This window comes from Cinclus cinclus, chromosome 19 (assembly GCF_963662255.1).
Source record: "Cinclus cinclus chromosome 19, bCinCin1.1, whole genome shotgun sequence".
NCBI classification, from domain to species: Eukaryota; Metazoa; Chordata; class Aves; order Passeriformes; family Cinclidae; genus Cinclus; species Cinclus cinclus.
The window spans coordinates 5661437-5683174 of record NC_085064.1 but is presented as its reverse complement, the minus strand read 5'-3'; the positions used below and the strand labels follow the sequence as shown (position 1 = coordinate 5683174).

The window sequence follows — 21738 nt, the reverse complement described above, 5'->3', positions numbered from 1 at the left end:
CTTAAGTGTGATAACATACTCAATGTGACTAGCAAAGAATTCTTTCCCAGGGAGGAAGAAATAGTTCTGTAAAGCACTGATAAAGTAAAATGTAGACGTTTGTAAGCATTTTGTAAGAAGCTCTAGGGAAATTGATCTGTTCCCTTGGTATTGCTGCTCTTTGCAGACCAGATGACATGCTCTGTGTCCTGGTCATCCTTGCTTAGGAGGTTGCTGAGGTCTGTGTTTGCCCCTAAGGCAGGTTAGTGTGAGAGGAGGGGATTTGCATTCTGCCTGTGCTTGCACAAAGTCTTTGACATCTGTCAAAGTGCCTTGCTGGATTTCAGAATGAGCCAGCAGCAGCTTTTGCTGGGTAGGAGGTGTGGAGTGTGTACAAAGGGGGAAAGGGTAATAATGTGGTGCCTATTGCTGTTGTGCACAGGGTAGTGAGAGGTGTAGATGCTGGATGTGAGGTTGTGTGCAGATGGTTGGAGAGCTGGGATCAAGCTTCTAGAGAGGAAATGACTCTTTACAGTCTGTCAGTTCTAAGAAATACAACATAATTCTGGGTAATGATCAAATGCATGTGTGTGTATGGTAGTGCTTCTCAAATGTTGTGATCCTGACTACCCAGCCAGCACCTGGAATCTGGCTGCCTTGGGATGTGATCTGAGCTGGATGCTTGTGTAGGACAGCAGCAGTGGAGTGTGCTGCACTTGGTGAATCATAAAAATCACAGAATAATAGAATATGCTGAGTTGGAAGGGACACATCAGGATTGAGTCCAACTTCTGTCTCTGTACAGGACACCCCAACATTCCCACCACATGCTGAGGGAGTTGTGCAAACTGCTTGAACTCTGTCAGGCTTGGTGCTGTGACTGCTTCCCTGGGGAGCCTGTTCAGTGTCCAACCACCCTCTGGGTAGAAACCTTTTCCTGATACCCAACCTAACCTCTCCCGAGGTTCTAACCTCTCTCAGCTTCAAGCCATTGACTCGAGGCAGTCCTGGCTTTTGTGTGAAGTTTGCAATGATTTGCTGAGTCTTCTGTGTGTGCAATGCCAAAGATAAAAGTAGAGATACAGCCTGTGCCTTCTTCTGCTTCAGTCCACGTATAGGTCCAAGTCCAACCCTCAGAATGAGGAGGTCTTCAGGACTTCCACAAAAACATGAGTCTCACTGTTTTTGTTCCAGACTGATTAGTTGCTCCTTGTGCATTTTCTGGGTGAAAGACACAAGGCTTACCCAAACTATTTTTGCAAGTGGAAAAAATATGTAAGAATCCGGAATTTCCATATGAGTGGAAAGTCAGTGCGTGGGCTTGGAGAATACAAATGCTTTCTTCCTCTTCAGATATCTGCTGTGGATTCTGCTAGTAAAAGCAGGAAGGAAGTAAACAGAAGAAAAAAGTAAACAGGACGTAAAAAGAGCAGATAAATGTGCTGTGCCATGTGTTCTAGGGACACCCTCCCTGAGCAGGGAGGTGGGACCAGATGACCCACTGTGGTTCCTTCCAACCTGACCCATTCTGTGGTTCTGTGATTCCTTGAAATGTTCTGATGTTTGCAGGGGGGTGTGTGTAGAGCACAGTAACATCTGGTGCTCTGTAAGTACATCAGACTGATGTGGCTTATCCTGGAAACCAGATTAATGCAATAAACAGGACAATGCTGAGGCAGAAATTAGGAGCAGCTGCCCCAAGTGAGGCTGCGTGGAATAAACTGTTATGAGAAAGATTTAAGAGACAGCAGCTGAAACTAGGAAAGGTCTCTGAGGTGTCTTGCTCCTGGCAGTGTGCAGGAAGAGAAGAAATGGGAGGATGTTGAATTAGCATGACACACCTGCTACATGTAAACTGTGATTTGAAAGTATGGTATATTCTGAAAGCAAGTTACTTTGCCAAAAAAAAAAGAAATAATGTTGATAGTGCTTTGTGCTCTTGTATGGCTGGTTTAGAAGAAAGTCACTTCAGCAGCTTTTGTACTGTGGTTAAAAAGATGCTAAAATGTGAAGATCAATATAATGAGATGGACTGTAATTCTAAACAATTAGTGCTGTAAAATTCTCATTTTTAGTGTTGTTTTATGTGTATTTATTTACTATTTTGAGTGTCTTTAGCCTCAGTGCTTGGGCAACCTGCCTGTTTTGTGTACAGACAAGAACACTGGTGGCTGACTTTGGGCTTTTGCATCCTTGTGGGAGAGTATACTGAAACAGGGTCCCCCTGAAGCAAACACTAACTTGCACTGTGGCTTTTTAAGCTGAGAAATTGTAAATTCCTAATCAATCAAATGAAGAAAGACTATTTTACTACAGCTTGATGCTTTTCCTTAGCCTTTATTTCAAGTAGGTTACACAGCCCTCCCAGTGAAGGTAAAGAGGAATCTGCCTTGGGAGCATCCACAGCTTCCTGAAGGTCAAGTTCTCCACCTTTTCCCACCAGCAGTGACTTGGTCCTGCACCAGCCAAGGATGTTTGCCGAGACAAACTGGTTTTATCTTTACTGGGATGGATGTTTAACTTCTCTGCACCTCCCCCTCACTTCATCGCTGCTTTTTGTCCCTCCCCGGTCCCAGCGTAGCTCAAGAGGAAAGGCAGAAAGGTGTCTGCACCTTGTCTGAAGGGAACTTCAAGGATCAGTGGGTTGACAGGAGCTGTTCCTGTGGAAGAAGCTTTCCCTGGCCTAAGCAGTGGTGTCAGGGACCTGCTGTGTTCAAGTCCTTTGGATGCAGCCCTCAGGCTGCTTCCACTCATCCCACCCAGAGCAGGCCCCAGCCCAAAAGGTGACTTTTGTACTCACCTGTATTGCAGGCCAAAGGGTGTGATGGAACACCTGCCTGCCCTCTGGCTTCCTGAGATCCCTAGAAAATCCTTTCCCCAGCATAGTGTGTTTAGCAACAGAAATTCTTTGGTATTAGTAGCAGCTGTGTGTTTGGGTGGAACCCCTTGAGATGAGACATTCACCTTTTTTAATGATAAACTCTTATTCTCAAGGGGTTAAATCATCCTGGGCTGACACTTGCAAGATTTTAACACTGATGGGGATTTAAAGTGGCTTAGCAGCTATGAAATAAAATCCCTCAATAGTGTCTGCTTAAACAGAATTTAAAATATGCATGCCTTTAATTTTTTATATGGAGGTTGTAACAAGATTCACCAGAGGTTAAAGTACATCCTCGGTACTTTAGTATGTATGTAGAGACCATGCCAAATGGCTCTAGGAGGGTCTTTATGATCTTTAAAGCACATTAATAAAAAAAATATGAGGAAAAATCTGCCTTGTACCTACAAGATCAGTGTGGCTTTGAAGAGCATGACTTGTGTTGTCTCATACAGGGAGGTGGGAAAGAAGGAATTTTTTTTATCCCTCTTCAGTAGAACATTCCTCTGCCATATCTGAAACTAATGAATGTAAACTTCTGCCTATTTTTTTCTTGATTTCCTAAAGGTGTAAAAATCTGTTCTTGTTTTGCTTCTATCCTTTTCTTTGCAGCTAATTTAAAAAAAAAAAATCTTTAATCTTAGGATGTGGGCATTACAAGTAAAATAAAACTTTCCTTCATGATTGTGTTTTTTTTCCTAAATTTGCTGGCAAAACATGCTAGAAACTCAGTCTTTGTTTTCTGATTTAGGTGACAGTTGTGGTGGTGTGCCTAGTGGTGTGCTGCTAGGGATGGTATCAAACCAGGCTTGCTGTTCCTTGGGCTAAAATAAGGAACTTGAAAGGTTTAAATGTAAAGTTAATGGGTTCGATTGCATGGGGAGTCTTCCTGGGTCTACTGACAAGCCCACAGATGAAATGGGCTGTAAAGTAAAGAAAACAACTCCTTTTACTTTGAGCTGTGGTTGGAAACTGTGGGGTTTTCAGATTTTTCTGTGGTGGTTTGGCTGTGTTGGGGTGTGGTGTGAGCCCGCTGTGATGAAGAGATAACAAAAGTCCCAACGAGGAGCAGAACCTCTTAAACATTGTCCAAGTTCCCGTCACATTTACCAGCTTCCCAAACTCTGTGAAACCCAGACTAAAGCCTGCGGGTTGCTATCAGAGCTGCCTATCTGCTGAGCAAGGCAAGAAAATAATCTTCTTGCTCTTCTGAAACAACTACAGTGGATTTAAATACTTTCATTTTCAAACCATAGAGAAACCAGACTGAATCAGATCAAGCTGTTTCTTCCACACAGTGATTAAAATTTCATCCCTACGCTTAAAAATTAAAAAAGTAAAAGTGAGTCTCTGTTAGTGTTAATGCAAGCCTGTCATGAACTTGGAAATATGCAAATAAAATGTTCGTGGATAGGAAAATTTTTGTCTCACGCCACACCCTGATCATTAGTTGAGAGAGTTAAAAGGAGTTTATCTCAGTTTCCATGGAGTCAGACTCCACACTCATTACAGCTCCACAGCAGCTTTGTGCTTTCTTGTGCTGAGGCACAGAGCAAAGGCTGCTCTGTGTATTGACACTTTTTTCTCCTGTTCAGGAAGGAGTGGGTGAATACAGCAATGAAGCCCACAATTTTCAGTACTTGTCATGGTACATAGATCAAATGTAATCCACTCTGCCAGCATAACTCTACATTCAATAGCTTAGAAAGGAGGAGATTTATTTAACTTGAGTAATGAAAGGAGTAAATCACTCATGCTCCCTCATAGCAGTCTTCCGTGATGAACTGAGCTCCTGCAGTAAATATTTTCTCTTTCTTTCCAAATAATAAGACTTTAATGCTATTTTATTTCTTGAAATGCCAGGGAGAATGTCAGCTATGAAGAGCTTGTTGAAATTAATGGGACATAATCATAATTGAAGTGGGTATATTACAACTGCAGAAAAATGAATTTTCTACCCTGTTTGAAATCTTAATTAACGGGATAGAAATCCTGGTCCATGTGCTTCCCTGACACAAATTAAAGGCACCCCCATGCATGTGTTGATCACTTCTTGTGGGCCTCTTGCATATTTATTTTCCTGTAAGTTTTATTTTTTTTATATTGAATTAACTTTGGTTGTTTGGTCTGAAGGTGGCTTTGCCTTCTGAAAGCTTTTCTGAGCTTTTCCTCAGGCTCCCCAGGTAAGTCTTATTTCTGGGGTCACGTATAAGAACATTCCTTTGGCTTGGTCTTCAAAATGGGTGATTTCAGTAGTTTTAAAGGTGTTTGGGGATGAAAAGTATCACCTGGGCCAGGTGTTTGCCTAGCCTTTACAGAATCTTTAAAGGATTTTCTGCCAGGACTTAGGAAGAAATTGTTCCCTGTGAGGATGGTGAGGCCCTGGCACAGGTTCCCAGAGAAGCTGTGGCTGTCCCTGGATCCCTGGAAGTGTTCCAGGCCAGGCTGGACAGGGAAGGTGTCCCTGCCATGGCAGGGGTGGGATGAGATGGGCTTTAAGGTGCCTTCTCCAACAAACCATTCTGAGATCCAGTGACTTTATTCCAGGCTTTTATGTTCACATCCACACAGGAGCTCCTCGCCCCTTACAGAGCTAGATGTGGTTCCCAAGTGTTATTTTTAAAAATCCAAATATGCATTTCAACATTTCCAACGGCGCTTGGATGTTATCAGTGAATCACTCCTGTGGCGGGCAAAGAGAAATGTGCCCGGGGTGGGGCAGTGATGCTGTGATGCAGAGCTGCATGTAAGTAATAGCCTTTTGAAATGAAAGATTCCCATTTAAATCCATGCATATTTTTGTATTTCGGTGGGGTGGTTTTTTTTGGTTTGTTTTTTTTTTTTTCCTAATAGCAACTGGGGCGGCTGCAGCGGGGTGTGAGGGCAGACCGGGCGGTACCTAGAGCGGGAATCTGCTGGCTGTCCCCAGGGGACTGTGAGTGAAACCCGGGCTGTTCCCGCCGAGGTTTGAGGGGAACCCGGAGCGGGTCGCGCAGGGATGCGAGGGGAGCTCGGGCTGTTCTCACCGGGCTCTGAGGGGAGCCCAGCCCGGCCATTTTCCCGCCGAGCCCCCGCCTCACCGCCCCGCGCCCGCCCCGCCAGAGCCTCCGCTGCTCGGCTGAGAACTGGCGCCAGGGCACGCTGCTGATTGGCCCATCCGGACGCCTCCTCTGGCCAATGACGGAGCGCTCTGCGCCCGCCTTTCCTCAGACTGGCTGTGCCGCTCCCTGTGCCCACCCACTGTCGGGCCGCGGTGCCGGCAGTCGATTGGCTGAGGCGATCCCTGGGCTGGATGTTTAATTGGGCGGGGTTGGGCTGCCCGGCGCCTCACCTGCAGCGCGCCGCCATTGGTCCGCCGCTCCGCGCGCCCCCGCCCATTGGCCGCACCGCCCCTCAAGAGCGTCCCGATTGGCCGTAGCGGCCCGGCCCGGTATCCGGGTAAGATGGCCGCAGTCGGGGAGTGCTCGCTGCCCGCGCCGTGGCGGCCGGTCTCCCTCACTCACGTCGAGTATCCCGCAGGTAACGCTCCGTTTCGGCGCCGCCGGGCCTTCCCACCTCGCCTCTGGCCGTAGAGGGCTCCTTCCCGCCGCCCCGCGGTGCCGCCGAGGGCCGCGCTGGCGGCTGCCAAATTGTGAGCCATTGAGCAGCAGCGCTGAGGCGGCAGGGCGCGCGTGCGCGTTGGGGGCGGCGAGGCGCTCTGCCAGATTGGGAGCCACGGCGGGAGCGGCGGTGCGCATGCGCGATGGGGGCTCCGGGCTGGGGGGCTGCGGGGGGGACGGGGAAGGGGACCGGGAATAGGAACGGGCTGGGACGGCTGCGTCCCGGGGATCCCAGAGCCGCCCGGCCCTCCACTGCCGCCCTTCTCGCTCCACACCGCCGCCTCGCCGCCCCTGCAGCCCTCTGGCCATGTGTGGTGCCCCCGGCTCCGAGGCGAGGGTCCCACCCACGGTCTGCAGCTCCCCGCTGCCGCCCCAGCAGCGTGCTGGTGTCGGTGTCACCTCCCTGCTCCGTGTGCTGCGGGTACGGCTCGGTGTGTCGCTGTGCCAGCGGACCCGTGACACCCCAGGCAGCGGGGATGTGGTGGGGTGGTCGTGTCCCCGGGGTGGGCTCGGCTGCCAGGGGAGTTTGGTGGCTCTGCTGGGAGGGGGGTGGCGGGGTGTCCTGTCCCAGGTGGATCTGGTGTTTTTTCTGGGAGCACTTTGGTCAGTGCTATGGGAAATGCCCCGAGGGCTTCGGGCGCAGGATGTTTTGTGGCTCAGCTCTTGGCAAGGTGTGTTTGGGTCCTGGCAGCGTTGAGAAGCAATAGGTGCCTGAGTGTAGGATGGGCTATTCTAGCTGGGACAGGTGTGATCCGTGTAGGTCCTGCACACCAGCAGTCCGACCCAGGAGGAATGAATTCCTGATGTGCCAGTGTGCAAGAGCAAATGGGTCTGTGTTCAGCTGGCATATGTCTAAACTGTGTCCCATCACTGCCTGTGGTCCTTTGGAGTTCCTGTGGGTGCTTTGTGCTGTGCTGGGTTTGGGTGCTTGTTGCAATCAGAGTTAATAAAAAAATGAAGTGTCAGAGTTATAGTATTAACCATTTGCTTGAAATCCAAATCTTCTCTAAACACTGTTCTCAGTATCTCCAGTTGTAGTGAGCCTCCAGCTTGCCAAGAAGTGTTGCTGTATGTCCTGTTTCAATAGCTGGATTTTAGTTCCTTATGAAAGCTCCTCTCAGTAGTGCAATTCCTAAAGCTTTTAAAGTGCTTAGGGATTTTATAGGTTGAAAGTGCCCATTTAGCTAGGAGACTTAAAATGTGACAACACTGAAAAAATACCTGGCACTGAAGATGCATTATTTCTTGGCCCTCCCCCTTATGGCTGTTTCATGGTTTTCTGTGATGCTTTATGTGAAATACTGGCATTTGCTTTTCTGTCTTGCATTTTCCTCCACACTATAAGCTTCTCTGCCATCCCCCTTCTCAAATATATTAATGTGTCAGTTTGGGAGAGATGGGAAATAATCTTGCCAGTAGTAGTGATGTATTAATCTTTGTATCTTATCTCCTTATTTGAACCTGGCAGTATACACAGAGTATCCTGTGCTCCATTTGTTGGATTGGTTTGGGAAATGAAGGTGGTGGAAATCACTGCACAGGGGTTATCTGTCAGATCTTGAACAGTGTGACATAACCTGATTATTTTCTCTCTGCAATGAGAGCACTTAAACAGGCAAAGGGGTGAGATGATTGTGTGGAAGGGTAAATCACCACCTAGCTTAGGGTTGTGTTTGGAGGGGATGGGCACTGTGTTTATCTTGGATAAAACCTGTATTTATGAAAGCCTATAAAGTGGAGACAAAGGACTAAAATAGTAAAAGAGCTGGAGGTATAAACGTTTGTTAATTTATTTTCATAGAATCAGTCAAGTTGGAGAAGCCCCTGAGATCACCGAGTCCAGCTGTTCTCCCAGCACTTCTACATCCTCAAGTGCCACATTTACATAGCTCTTAAATCCCTCCAGGCATGGGGAGTCCACCACTGCCCTGGGCAGCCCTACCAGGGCTGGACAGCCCTTTCTGTGAAGAAGCTTTTCCTAATATCCAATATATAGACCTTCCCTAGTGAAACTTTTGGCTATTCCATTTCCTCCTGTTCCCTGGGAGCAGAGCCTGATACCTGCCCCCTGGCTGCCCCTCCTCCCAGGGTGTTGTGCAGAGCCAGAAGGTCCCTCCTGAACCTCCTTTTTTTTCTCCATGCTGAGCCCCTTTCCCAGCTCCCTCAGCTGCTCCTGGTGCTCCAGACCCTTGCCCAGCTCTATTCCCTTCTCTGGACATGCTTCAGCCCCTCAATGTCTTTCTTCTTTTCAGGGACACAAAACTGACCCCAGGATTTTAGGTGGGGTCTTAAAAGTGTCCCAGCACAGGGAGACTTGGTGCCATTGGTGAACTGTCTGAGAGTGCACTCCATCTCCTTGTCCCAGATCATTAATGAAGATAGGAAACAGAACCTGCCTCAGAACTGAGCCCAGCCCCAGCTGGATTTAGCTCCATTCCCCACCAGTCTGGGCCTGGACAGGTTTTTTAACTGGAGAACAGAACACTCATCCAACCTGTGGCTATTCTCCAGGAGAATGCTGTGGAAAGCAGTGTCCAAGGCTTTACTAAGTCAGGGTAGACAACATTTTGATCTAAAATAATGACTTGCAGTAAACGGTAGGTCTGATGCTTTTATCTGGATTTGGGGAAAGTGCTCTGAACTTTATTTAGAAAGTTGTTTGCGTTCTGCCTAGGCACATCTACGGTCCAGATCCGTAAAGCATCTAGATAATGTATATTTATACGTGAGTGATGTTGGCAGCATGCTCAGCACAGTGGAGTTAATGTAGCCTTGTGCTGCTGAGAGGGGTCAGAACAAGAAATAGATCCTGCTTTTACCAACATCAATTATTAAGCTGTCTTGGCATGTCATGCACTGCTCTGTGGCAAACAGCTTCAGCTCTTGGCTGATCCCAGAGGCTGCTGAACCTCTGAAAATCTCACATTTTTAAGGACTTCCAGTGCAGAACCCCAGCTTTCATCTGCCATGGGTGACAGTCCCACTCCCTGGGACCAGGTAAAAAGCTGTCACTGCTGTTTCCTGCCCAGCAGAAGCCTGGATTTGGGCTTCTGCTTCTAATTGTGAAGGGGAGAGGTGTCCCAAGAAAGGTGCTCCCTGTTCTGATCTAATGTTTCCTTCTCAAGAGTGATACATCAAATCCATCCTCTGCTGCTTGTGTGGCTGCATAGCTCTCCAGGGCTTTCTGTGATGTCCACTTTGAGCAAAATAAATGAGAAACATCAGATGAATGCTGTGGTAATCAACTGCAGACTGGTCGGAGGAATGGTATCTTGGAGACCTGACTGAAATACTGCCCATAGGTAATGTTAGGATTAAACAGGGAGAAAAAAATCAGCCGTGGCATTGCTGCCTGGGTGTGCTAAAGCACGCTGCTGCAGAGGGCAGCCTGTAAAAATATCATCCTGATGCTGCTTTCAGGATTTTTTTGAACCTGGAGCATTTCATATTACCAGCTCTGCTTTGGTGAGACCAAGGAATTATCTGGCATAGTGTCAGGTTGCTGGCAGGTAGGCAGGAATAATCCTTCCTCCCTATGTCGTTCCAATAATGAGCTGGTGATTGCATCAGGACTGTTAAGTCCTTTGATGGATATATAAAAGCTGTATCTCTAATTGTTCTTTGAATCCATTTCCGCTTTGGATCTCACAGTATCTTTGGCACTGAGCTTTGTGGCTTAATGTGGTTGTTGTTTCTTTTCTGTTTTTAAGTTGACTGCCCAGTAATTTCATCAAACACTCTCTCATGTGCAGTGAGAGGCAGCAATTGTTTGCTGTCAATTTCTCCATATAATTCATTACTTTATAGAACTCTTGTATCATCTGTTTTCCTTTTTCAGCTGAAAATCTGATTTACTTGATGTTTTCTGAATGGCTGCTGTCGCACACTTATCTTTGTCCCCATTCTATTTGCCTTTTCTGTGTGTACTCTCCCTTTTTAGCTGGTGACACCAGAATTGCATAATAAATTTTTGTAGTGCTGTAACAGTAACTTCTGTTGTGCTCTTTAAAATGTTCTTCTTGCCTTTCTGACTGCTGCAGAGCACTGGATGCTACTCTGAAGGTATTGGCATGCTCTGAGTGTGAGGGATTTTGTTTGATAACAACTGAACTAAATCCTGTCATGTCATGGGTATAATTAGGGTTGTTTTTTCCCGTATGCATTGCTTTGGATGGGATGACTTTGTGCTGCAGACTTAAAACTCATCTTCAGGGACTTCCTGCCTGTAGGGTGAGTTTCACTGGAGAAACATTGAGTTCCTGGTTTGTTTGGGTTTTTTATTATTATTTGGAGAAAAGAAAGAAAACTTCCTCTCTTCAGTGCAGCTGGGATTCTTAGAGCTCTGGGTCTTTCTAGACCTCCTCACACTGGACAAATTCTTTAAGGAGAGAAACCTGGTGTGCCAAACCCTTTCTCTGCAGAATGACAGAATATTCCCATTTTCCCAGTTTCTCTAGGATGTTTCCTACAGCCAGGCAGAGTTGGAGGAGCAGGTATGCAGAATCAGTTAGTGGGTGAAGAGGTTAAAAGGTGCTGTTGCTATGTCTGTGCTTTGGCTCAGCAGTTCTTGTTGCTGTTCAGTATCAGCCCGTGCAGGTCCTATAGGGATGTTTGTTCTGATAACCCTCCTGTGATTCTGTGCAGGGTGGGAGCTCACAAGTCAGGGCTCATTCCATAGCTAAGCTGTATTTTTTGGAAGAAGCAGATCCTGCTCTTGTTTGGCTGCTTTAATGCAGGGTTTATGTTTAATCTTTCTGCAGAAGTTATGTCTGATTCCTGCCTTTATGCCATAATTTAAAGCCTCCTGCAGATATTTGCTGTCCCACAGCTCATGTTATGGGGATATGCGCAAGCAGAGGAAATGACTGTTTTATATCATGAATATTTAGTGATGTAAATGCCCGTGGCAGACATACACTGCATGTTGTTTGTGCAACTTGCACATATGCACTCAGCCAAGAACACACATCCAGTGGCAGTGCCACAAATAGATCCTTCAATAGGAAGTGGCAGTGGCAAAACTCAGTCTTGTGGTAGGATGTGGTTGGGGGCTGTTGATTCACATAGGATTTTTACATCCTATACAGGTTAAGTAGATGTGGTGAAGCTCAGCTATTTCCACTGACAGGATGCTGGGTAAAATGTTGAATTGGAGCAGAAGTAGATGCTGAATGAAAGATGAAAAAAATAGAATGTGTCTGAGCTATGTATAGTGCTGCACGTACTTACCTCTTGGCTGCCCAAAAATGAGGTAGTTGCATCCTTTATTTTTGCTTTTTGACCTTCAAATAATATCCAAGGAAAGGTGGACTTCAAAAACAGCAGAATTTAAAACTATATTAAATAGATTCATCTCTTGCATTTTTGCAGAGATTTTGTTTCTGTTCCTGCTGGTTGGAGGAGCTGCTTTAAAATTCCCAAGTTTAGTAAATTAAACTAAAATGAATTTTTATATAAAAAGGCATGGGTGCTGTTTGCTAGGTCTGACCGGACTTTAAACTGTGGCTCTCCTGCACGTCTCCTTTCCTTGGGAATAAGTCTGGGAGCGCACTGGAGCGTGAGAGGAGACAGGAGTGACAGAAGTAATCATGCTCCAGGGCCCCTGGAGCACTGCGTGCTGAGCAGCACTGGCCTTTCTCTCAGAGCTCACTTTGCCTCCTCCGCTGGGGATTTCCAGTCCTTTCCAAGCTGGTTTAGTCACCGAAGCTCTGCCTTGAGCTGCTGGTCCAGTTTGTGATGGCATCAGTGTGTTCTGGGATAGCTCCAGTGCTGCCTTTAGTTAGTGCACAGCGGTTTATTTCCCTACTCTGTAGAAAAAGTGGCTTGAGAATGTGGTTGTGTTTAATTGCTATTAGCCACAGGAACATGAGTTGTTATTATTAGTGATGTCTGCTCTGTTTTAAATGGACTGCTAAAATGGTTGAGGAGCTTTTGTGTTTAGATTGAGTAAAGGACTTGGTGCCTGTAGGCACATCTGGGAGTGATGGTTCCCCTCTCAGGTGTGGTTTTTGTGCCTGTGAAGTCTGGGTGATTTACTTTATTGGGAATGTTACCATGTAACATAAAAGAGGATTTTGAGTGTGCTCCTGTTGATCCTATTTAAATGAAAAGACTACTTGCTTAAGTACCTTTCTACCATCTGCAGAAGAAATAGAACCCCCTGAGAAGATAAATAATCTGGTTTGGTTTCTAGTTGACAAAATTATGGCTTTTAGTGTGGAAGTGCTAAGCCTTTATGTACAGTGGATTAACAGAGTGAATGATCTGAAACACAGTGATCTCTTATGATGAGCTCTCTTTATTTGGTAATGCTGGAATTGAGATTGTTGGAAAGTATTCCTAAGGCTTTCAGGGTAGTTTAAGTGTCTCTTGACAAGGTGGCTTCTCTCATGAATTCCCTCATCATTGATGACAGAGCTGATTTTGTTGAGAGTTTGTGATTTATGTAAAACTGTAAGGGGCTTGATTCTCTATTGCCAGGTAACTGGTACTGTCACTTGCCTCCCCTTTGTGTTACCATAATCCGTTGCTTTGGGAGCAATTAGAATGCACCTGATGCAAGACAAGCCTGCCATATGGAGCAAGAAAAGCTACAAATTCAGTGTCTTGCAATGCTTTTCAGGTTAAAACCAAAGTAGAACCTCACTTCTGAGTGGAAACTCAGTGTACTTGGGGGTTTTTTGTCCTCCAAATCTTTCTCCTTTCACCTAACTCCTGCTAATATTCCTTGCTGCTGGTTCCCAGATTTAACCCAGAGTTTGGAATTCCAGAGGTCTCCATGCACGTATACTAATGTAACCACAACTATGTGGCAATAACATTAGCAGTGTGAACTTTGTTGTAAAGGAGCAATAACCTTTGTAATTTTTTTTTTTTTTAATTTTTTTAAAATCAGTGCCAGCACTCAGGGGCTGGGGTTAAAGTTCTTTTCAGCAAGTGCTGCTTTGAAATGTGGGTGCTTGGGCTGGGGAGACTTGGTGTCTTGCAGTGGAATTGATCTAGGAATGGGTCCAATGCTCAGCCTTGCAGAGGCATCCTGCTTCCTTTTGAGAGGAGGGAAGAAGGACACATTTATGAGGGGGCTGATTTGTGTTCAGTGATGGGATGGAGAGGATCTGGTCTGTGAGAGCCAATACACAAAGTACCCATCTGTTCTGTTGCTCGCTGGGTTCATACAGCAAGTTTGTTGTAACTTCTGTATTTAAAGATTGATTCTCTGGCAGGCAGTTCTCACTCTCTAATAAGAATTGCTGATCTCGGAGCATAATTGCTCTGATAATTTTGTTTTCTCAGAATTTGTGCTGACATCTTTTCTCCAAATGCTTCTGTATGCATCCCCTTTTGGGGAAGAGAGGCAAGAGAAACTTGTATCAATGCACAGCTGCTCCTTTCTGTTGCTGCCCACTTCAGTGTCTGTTCTGGTTCAGAATAAGGGTTTTGAGGGACCTTATGACCTCTGTGAGGTCCCATTGCTGATCCCTGATTCTCCCTGGTGGATAGCTAGGCTAGACTGTTAATTATTTGGGTTGGAGGCCCAAATCCCCTTCTGTGTGGTATAAGTGAGCTACTGGTTAAAAAGGCGGTGTCTCCTTTATTTCCATGACATCTCCTGCTATGTTTAGCTATTTATTTCCTTCCCATTTTGCTAATGCTAGTGTTCGTGCAGACACATGGTGAGACAGATTAGGAAGCTGATCCAGCTGAAAACTAACCCATTTTAGTGAGGGAATGGAAAAGGATTTGTTTGGGAACTGTTTGCTGCCACAGAGAAGAAATAGGAATGAGGGGAAGGGAAAGGTGCTGCTCTTTTGCAGCAGCCTGTGTTCATGTTGGATTGAAGTGGCTCTGGGCCTGCACCCATGGTTATTGTTATAAATTGGGTGGCAGTAATCTCTGCTGAATGATTCCAGGCTCCTTTCATCCCTGATTTTGAACCTGCATGGAAGCACTGCTGTCTCCCTGCCTCAGCTCTTCTGTCATTATGGAACACAGGGACTTGCTGCACTGCTGAGTTTGCCCTTCTGCTGTGTGGTGCAGGGCTCTGACTGACCCATGCTGTGGTGGCAGGCAAGTACCTGTGAAATTCAAACTGATTTGTTTCTCTTGTTTGTTTCCTCAGGTGATTTCTCTGGCCAGCTTTTAGCTTATTTGAGTCTTGGTCCAATATTCATTATTGTTGGCTTTGTAACACTCATCATATTCAAGAGAGAGCTTCACACGGTGAGTTGTTCTCTCGCTTCCCAGCCTCTCCTTATGACTAAAGTTTTTTTTCCTTTTTCACCTGGGGCTCCTGTATTCACACTTCTTTTTCTCTCTATAAGGAGCAAGCTGAGGAAAGCCATCTTCCTGTCAGGAAGCAGCAGGAGACATTTAGCACCCATGCCAGGTTAAAAGACTGCTCAGTCTTTTTTGACTTCTCTGTTACTCTGGTGTGTTTTGGACATTATCTGTCCAGAACCATCGAGGGAGATGTCTGAGGAAGTACAGAATGCTGTTGCAGAGTGGGAACTCTCCCAAGATCCAGTAGGATCATAGCACAGGGCAGCATATGCAGGAAATGGTGTGTGTAAGTCAGGGGGATGCACTTTCTTTGAACTACTGAGACAGAAGAGGGGATAAAAATAAAACCTACAGCTTTCTAAGGGAGTGGATCTGTCTTTAAGGGCTGCTTTTCAAATGGGAGTTGAATACCAGGGGCAGAAGAGACTTGTTTCAATCCAAATTCTTACAATGCTTTTCATCTGCTCTGCCAGGTAGTTGGGAATCGGTGTCATGGATAAACTCCCTCTAGAACATATAAACCTCTTGTAACATTTTTCCCCAGTGAAACGATAAAACAAGGGCCACTGAAAGTATTTTGACAGCAGGTTTTGAATGTAGGGCCACATTGGCATGGGAACTAGTGGCCCACGGGACCTGGGAATAGGAGTTTTAACTAGGGAAGACAGCTGTTCAGTTTTGGCAACTCAAACATTTTGTGTTGGCCCGAAAGAGTAGAAGCCAGAGTAACTATTACACAGATTTATACAGGGATTTGTTTGGTGTTGGTAACAAGACAAGTGTTGAGGTTGATTCTCAGTTCTTCACGTGGGAAGTCACCACTGGGCTGGAGAGAGACACTGGCTGACTTGCATCAGCCTGATCTGTGGCTCTGGATGTGGAATGAAAAATTGCTTCATCATGTGGAATGGGAGTGAGTGCTAAGGAGGCAGAGTGTCATCACCAGCTGGGAATTTGATCACAGCAGCAGGACTAATTTAGGGGAGGTGTATGACCTGTGAAGTTAAAGAGTAAAAATAAATGCTGCCAGGTCTGGCTTAGCTCAGAGTGTGAATTCATCTTAGACTGAGGACAGCAGCTTCAGGATGAAAATATTCGTAGAGGGAAAAGCCAGAAAGCCTAAAAAGTCACCTTTGTTTTAAACTATTTGCCCAAATAACAGTGTCTGCACTCCCCCTGTTGGTCATTGGGAAAAGCCAGTTCCCAAAAACCTGCCCTATTAAAAAGGTCACTTTCTGCACTTGCTGGTGCAAGGTGCTGGCAGGAGTGCCCTACTGTGTCATTTTTGTCTTTCTGTCTATCAGCTGCTGAAAAGCTGCATCTACACAATACATTGCCAAATAGCAAGTGAGCTGAAAATAAATGCTTTTCTTCCTCAGGTATAGAATTTGGAAGCCACTGGTTTTAACTCTAGTAGTCAAAAAAGAAAATTAGAAACATAATGTTTGGGGTTTTGTCAACAGAGAGAGCCTAGTAAGTAGAAGGATCTCTTAGAGGGGATGACAAAGCTGTCTTGCCTTCACAGATCTCTTTCTTGGGAGGGCTGGTGTTCAACGAGGGAGTGAACTGGTTAATAAAAAACGTAATCCGGGAGCCTCGGCCATGTGAAGGTAGGGTATGGACCACGAGTGTGGTGGTGTCAGCGGGGTTTTGGGTGGAATGATGGTCGGGGGGGGTTGGGGTGGAGTTAGAGGGTTTTTCTCCTTTTGCCTCATGTTGGCTGTGGATGTTTGGGTGTAAAAAGGCTGACAGAGCTGCCTGAACAGGTCCTGTGAAGTTTGTGCATGCTCCAGCAGCATGGTCTGGCTTCATATCTGGAGTGTTCCGGCTGCTGACCATCCTCTGACCATGCTCTTTTTTCTTCTCTTCCCAGAAGCCCATTCAACAGTGACCACAAAATATGGGATGCCATCCAGCCACTCCCAATTCATGTGGTTTTTCTCTGTCTATTCCTTTCTGTTCCTTTATTTAAGGTAAAAATTCCAGGTCAGGTTTTGGCTGTTAATATGTTGAAGCACCTGAAATGGGTGGCTCCTTTGCTGGATGCCAATTGAGTGGGATAATGGAATTCAGTCTGAGGACCTGCACAATTTGTTGGCTTGGGGGGGGATTGGTGCATGTCTGTCTCAATCTGAATGTAGGGCTGGAGTTACCATGGCTGAAAACTGGAGGATGTGAGTGGGCTTCCTTTTAGCTGTCAGTGTAAGGGTTTCCCAATTTTCTTTTTCTAAGCTGTGATGGTGCCCCAGTGTCAGGGAAGAGGTAGGTGATAGGGCGGAGAAATGAAGAGCTACTTTCTCATTTTGTCTCAGTTTCAGTGGGGTTATCTACAATCTTTTGGATAATACCAGCTGTCTACTTGCACTTCCCTTACTAAGTACTGGGTTTACCTATGCTTTAAGAAAATTCTTGCTGGAGCATGGCTCTGTCTTGTGGCTCTGCGTGGAGAAGGACAAAACTCACAGTTCCTCCTGGCTCTGTGGGTGATGGAAGAACTGTGTCTTGGCTCCCTGATGCATATGCTCAGCATGTGCCTCTCACATCGGTGTGAGCATCCTGCCTTCCATCACAGCAATCCCTGTTCACAGTTGGAAAAAAACATGTGTGGCTTCTTGGCTGCTCTTTAACTGCTGCCAGTGGGACAGATTGCTGCTGGGATGGGATTGAGCTGCCCATGACCCCAGTGGAGAAAAGCTTTTCTAGGGTTTCAGAGGGAGGAAGGTCATGACTGCTCATCTCCCTGCCCTGTGCTAATGGCTCTCCATCTCTTTCAGAATGCATCAAACAAACAATGCGAGGTTTCTGGATTTACTATGGCGACATGTGCTGTCCATCTGCCTCGTCACAGTGGCTTTGCTAGTCTCATATAGTAGGTATGGAGCAACTGTTTGTCTTCTGCTCTCATACAGCCTCGTGGCCTGTCTCAGCCAGCAGCCCTGGCATTCCTTTTCCTGCCTTTCCCACCTAATTCTTCACTGTGCTGTACAGTCAGAGCTTTGTAGAAGTGTTGCCATGAGACCAAATAAACAAAGGTGCTACATGTGTGGTGCTTCACAGAAGCATTTACAAAACCCCAAATCAGTTGAGCTTGTGCCAGATCCCCATGGGCTCCAGTGCCATGCTCCATCCAGCCTTGCTGCCTCACCCTGTTCCTAGCACTAAGTGTGGAAGCATTGCCCCATGCCTTGGCACAGCAGCACCTGCAGCATGTGGCTCGCTACAGTTCAATGATCAATCCCATTGTTTTGCTTGAGCATTAGTTAATCAAAATACTTACAGCTGTTGGCTTGCAAGACTTAGTTGTACTAAAATGGATTAAGAAAATGGAACTGTGATTGTGATTTTTTATTTTTTTTCTCTTTAGTAGATTAAATGTAAAGTGAGCTCCAGTGACTGAAAAAACAGACAAATTCAAGCTAGAAGTAGGGTCACATTTTCCACAGGAAAGTAATTACCCGTTGGCACAGTTAACTGTACACTACAGCTGTTTACTTATTACTAATTATTTTAAAATCCTGACAGGACAAATTTGTCAGAGGTATATGGTCTAATTACAACAAAATTGGAGGAAATCAAGTGGTCGGACAAGATGGTCATAGCGATATATAGGTGAAAAGACATTTGGCTGTAGCTTGTGCACACATGTAACAGGCCTGAAGTGCAGCTCTGAGTGGCTGCAGCCTCTGTCTGTCATGTTGGAGAGCAGCAAAATCACAAACAAAAAAAAATAAAATGCTGTCCAAGTTCTTAAAAGCCTTTAAGCTCCAGCTTTGGTGGCCTGGAGGGGACTTGTCCTGTTACTGCCTTTGGAAAAGTCTCTTGTAGAAACTAACAATATTAGTTCTTTGGTTGATCCAAAGCTGGATGAAGAAGAATATGGAGGGTTATTGAGTTAAGCTCAAACTAGAAATGCTCCAAGCTGAAACTGCTGTAGCAGGGAAGAATTTTCCCATTTTTCTCCCTCCACTATTTTTGCCAGCTTTTTACTGGGGAAAGACACACACTTTTAACATCTGGAGAATAACTTGCACCCATGTCTGTAGGTCCAGTGACACTTCAGCTCCTGAGTCTTGGCTCCTTCTGTTTTAAAGCCTGTCTGGTGACTCTTGTCTTCCATTGCAGGGTTTATTTGCTTTACCACACCTGGAGCCAAGTCCTATATGGAGGTGTGGCAGGAAGCATCATGGCCATAGCCTGGTTTGCCTTCACACAGGAGATCCTAACTCCCCTCTTCCCGAGGATAGCTGCATGGTGAGTCTCTTTATTCTGTGGAGGTTTGTTATGAATGTTAGAAATGAGAATTCCTGGGCTCTTGTCCCAGTTTTGCCTGCTGGCTGTTGTGTAACCTGCTTTGTTCCTCCATGTTTTCTTGTGTATGCATATATACAAAGGACCATGTGTCCTTGATGAGGAAGAGGGAATTCAATCAACTGCTTCATTTTTTTAAAGCCCTACTAAAGGTGTGAGGTGTGGCAGAGTGCTGGAGGAGCTTTGCAAGATGAACAGCAGACCTTTCCTAATGAATGTGTAATGACCTAGTCAGATTGCAGAGCTATTTACATGTCATATAGTCTGGAAATATTGTATAAGGAAAGAAAAGATTAAGTATAGCAAAGAATCCTTTTCACAGCCTGAAGTGATAGAACAGTACTGTTACCTAGAGCAGGTTTTGTGGTTTTTTTAAAATCAAAATTGTAGTGGAAAAAGCCTCCTTCCACCACATTTTCTTTTTTTCAGGCCAATTTCAGAGTTCTTTTTAATCCGAGATACCAGCCTCATTCCTAACATCCTGTGGTTTGAATACACAGTCACGAGAGCAGAAGCAAGGTAAGTTCTCTGACCTTTCAGATGCAGTTATTAGTTAATTTTCTGATATGTAGTTGATAATTTTTGGCTGTATGGGTGGAATAGCTCAAAGTAAAGAAATACCAAGTTGTGGGTTAATGACTGCATCTGAAAGGTGAGTCTGGAGAGGGTGCGATTCAAGAATTTAATTTCATTTAAGTAGCATTTCAGCTCCCTGGCTCATGGTTTTTGCAAGCAGTTGTTTATAATCTTGTATCCACGTTTGAACCTGTGTACACTGAAGATGGGGTGGATGTTCTGGGAGTGAGCAAAGTGGGAAGGGCTGATCTGCCTGGTGGGTATGGCAGGGATACTTTGACTTTACATGGAGCTAAGCATACATCATTCCTTCTGTATTTCCCTCTGGTTTATTGCAGTGCCCTGGGCTGGGGTTGGGGTCTCCTGTGTCCCCTGTGTCACCTGTGTCCCCTGTGCCTGTGCTGCCTTGCAGGAACAGACAGCGCAAGCTGGGTACGAAGCTCCAGTGACGGCAGCGTGGGGACCAGGGCGTGTTTGAACAGAGACAGACAAGAGCAGAGACCTGGGAGCAGCAAGGAGCCTTTTATCAGACGGACCAAAGGAACAGGCAGGGACCATACCCAAAACCTGAAAGCCTTTGCTCTGCTTTAGCAGCTAAGCTGGATGCTCCCTGATGCATGTGGGACCGTGCAGGAGTAGAAACTCATTTTGAACACAGATGCACATGGTTGGATGTACCATCGTGTCTACGTCAGGGGAGGGGGGAGAAAATGCCTGGTGTCGTGTTCGGGGGAGGGAAAACCAAAAATGAATCCTTTCTGTGACTTTTTTTTTTTTCAGCATGAAATATACACACTATTTATTTATTTTTTTAAATGGAACTATTGTTTATGGGGTGGGTGAGGCGTTGATTGTGTGTTATGCTTTTTTTTTTTTTTTTTTTTTTTTTTTTTTTTTTTTTTTTGGAAGAAGATGACAAAACTAATCTCAAGTTGATCATGTTTAATTAGGGCTTTTAATTCTTACATGCTTCTTAGGAGGGGTGACCTAGACAGAAGGGAGAAGGAAGACTTACCTTTCTGCAGTCAGTTTGGGAGATCAAAATCAATTCCAACTGTACTTTGTACAGACAGAAAGACAGACTATGAAGATCTGATTTTTTAACACTAGTGACAGTTCTGCAGGGAAACCTGCACAGATACCAATTAAGGGGGGGAGTGTGTGTGTAAAACAAAGGAAAAACACAAATATACTCTTTTATTTTTTTTTTCCACTGCTGCTCTTGTTGTGTAATTAGCAAGTGTCCTTTTCAGAATCTCTTCTAGGTGGCAAGATTATCATACATATCTCATTTATTCCATCTCTTCCTTTATACTTTTATTATCTCAGGGTTGCTGTGATCCAGTACAGCTTTTGTTGTACAGATTGTGCCAAGGGCACTGGGAAGCCCCTTGGTTATAAGCAGTGCTGTGTTCCAGTAAGAGCCCAAAGCCTTACAAAAATTCAGTTGCTGGTCTCTGTCTTAAGCACTGGATTTTTTTTTTTTTTTTCTGTTAAAGCTTAAGGGAGGGATTTTTAAGAAAAAACACAATGACAACCACAAATGAACAACAAGGCAAATGACTAATAACTAGCTCAGCTGCTCTCTGAATTATACCTTAGAGTCCTGTAACTCCATCTGTGAACTCCAAGTAGGGAACTTGTCCTAGCAGAGGCTCCTGCCAGTTATCACAGTAGCTTGGTCGGGGTTCTGCAGCTGTAACCTTGAGTGCTGAACCTCCTACAAGCAGGTTTTGCTTTCCATCCTTCTTCCATTGCAATTCTCCGTCTGGCCAGTGGCGCTCTGGATGCTGTGTCTCTGTGGGAGTGTGCCTGCCATCTCTGTGTGCTGGTGATGCCTACGACCTCTGTGCCCCATCAGTTGACCTGGCAAGGGCTATACTCAAAGTGCTTCAGGGCTGTGCATGGACACTTTTTGTATTTCTAGTATATAATGCAGCAGTTCAAGTGTAACTACAGAGAAGTTTATTCAAAGCACAATTGACTTGAACTTTCACAGATAAAGGACAGCTTCTGAACTGGCTCAAAGGTCATCGGTGTGCCTTCGATGCAGTCATGAGCAGAGGTAAAATGACTGTCACATCTCAGTCTTGCTGCCTGTTTTACTATCTCCAC

At 45.5% G+C, this 21738-nt stretch overlaps 1 protein-coding gene across 2 annotated transcripts; it reads left to right on the top strand.

Annotated features, from left to right (window-relative positions):
• The first annotated feature begins 6303 nt into the window (after positions 1 to 6303).
• Positions 6304 to 20327, top strand: DOLPP1 (dolichyldiphosphatase 1). 2 transcript variants are annotated; one of them, XM_062505908.1, is made up of 8 exons: positions 6304 to 6379; positions 14579 to 14679; positions 16265 to 16349; positions 16613 to 16712; positions 17514 to 17612; positions 18862 to 18990; positions 19477 to 19566; positions 20036 to 20327. In XM_062505908.1, the coding sequence occupies exons 1-8, from the start codon at positions 6304 to 6306 to the stop codon at positions 20070 to 20072; spliced, it is 717 nt and encodes a 238-aa protein (XP_062361892.1). In that variant the 3' UTR covers positions 20073 to 20327. The 2 variants fall into 2 exon arrangements, with proteins under 2 accessions (XP_062361892.1, XP_062361893.1); XM_062505909.1 differs by lacking the exon at positions 18862 to 18990.
• Positions 20328 to 21738: the final 1411 nt, after the last annotated feature.

What these genes read in the sequence shown, in the direction of transcription:
- DOLPP1 (XM_062505908.1), top strand. Translation starts at nt 6,304, where the DNA reads ATGGCCGCAGTCGGGGAGTGCTCGCTGCCCGCGCCGTGGCGGCCGGTC. An exon ending in TCACGTCGAGTATCCCGCAG is followed by an intron (nt 6,380 to 14,578) that starts GTAACGCTCCGT and finishes TTGTTTCCTCAG; the next exon opens with GTGATTTCTCTGGCCAGCTT. An exon ending in GGAGCCTCGGCCATGTGAAG is followed by an intron (nt 16,350 to 16,612) that starts GTAGGGTATGGA and finishes TTCTCTTCCCAG; the next exon opens with AAGCCCATTCAACAGTGACC.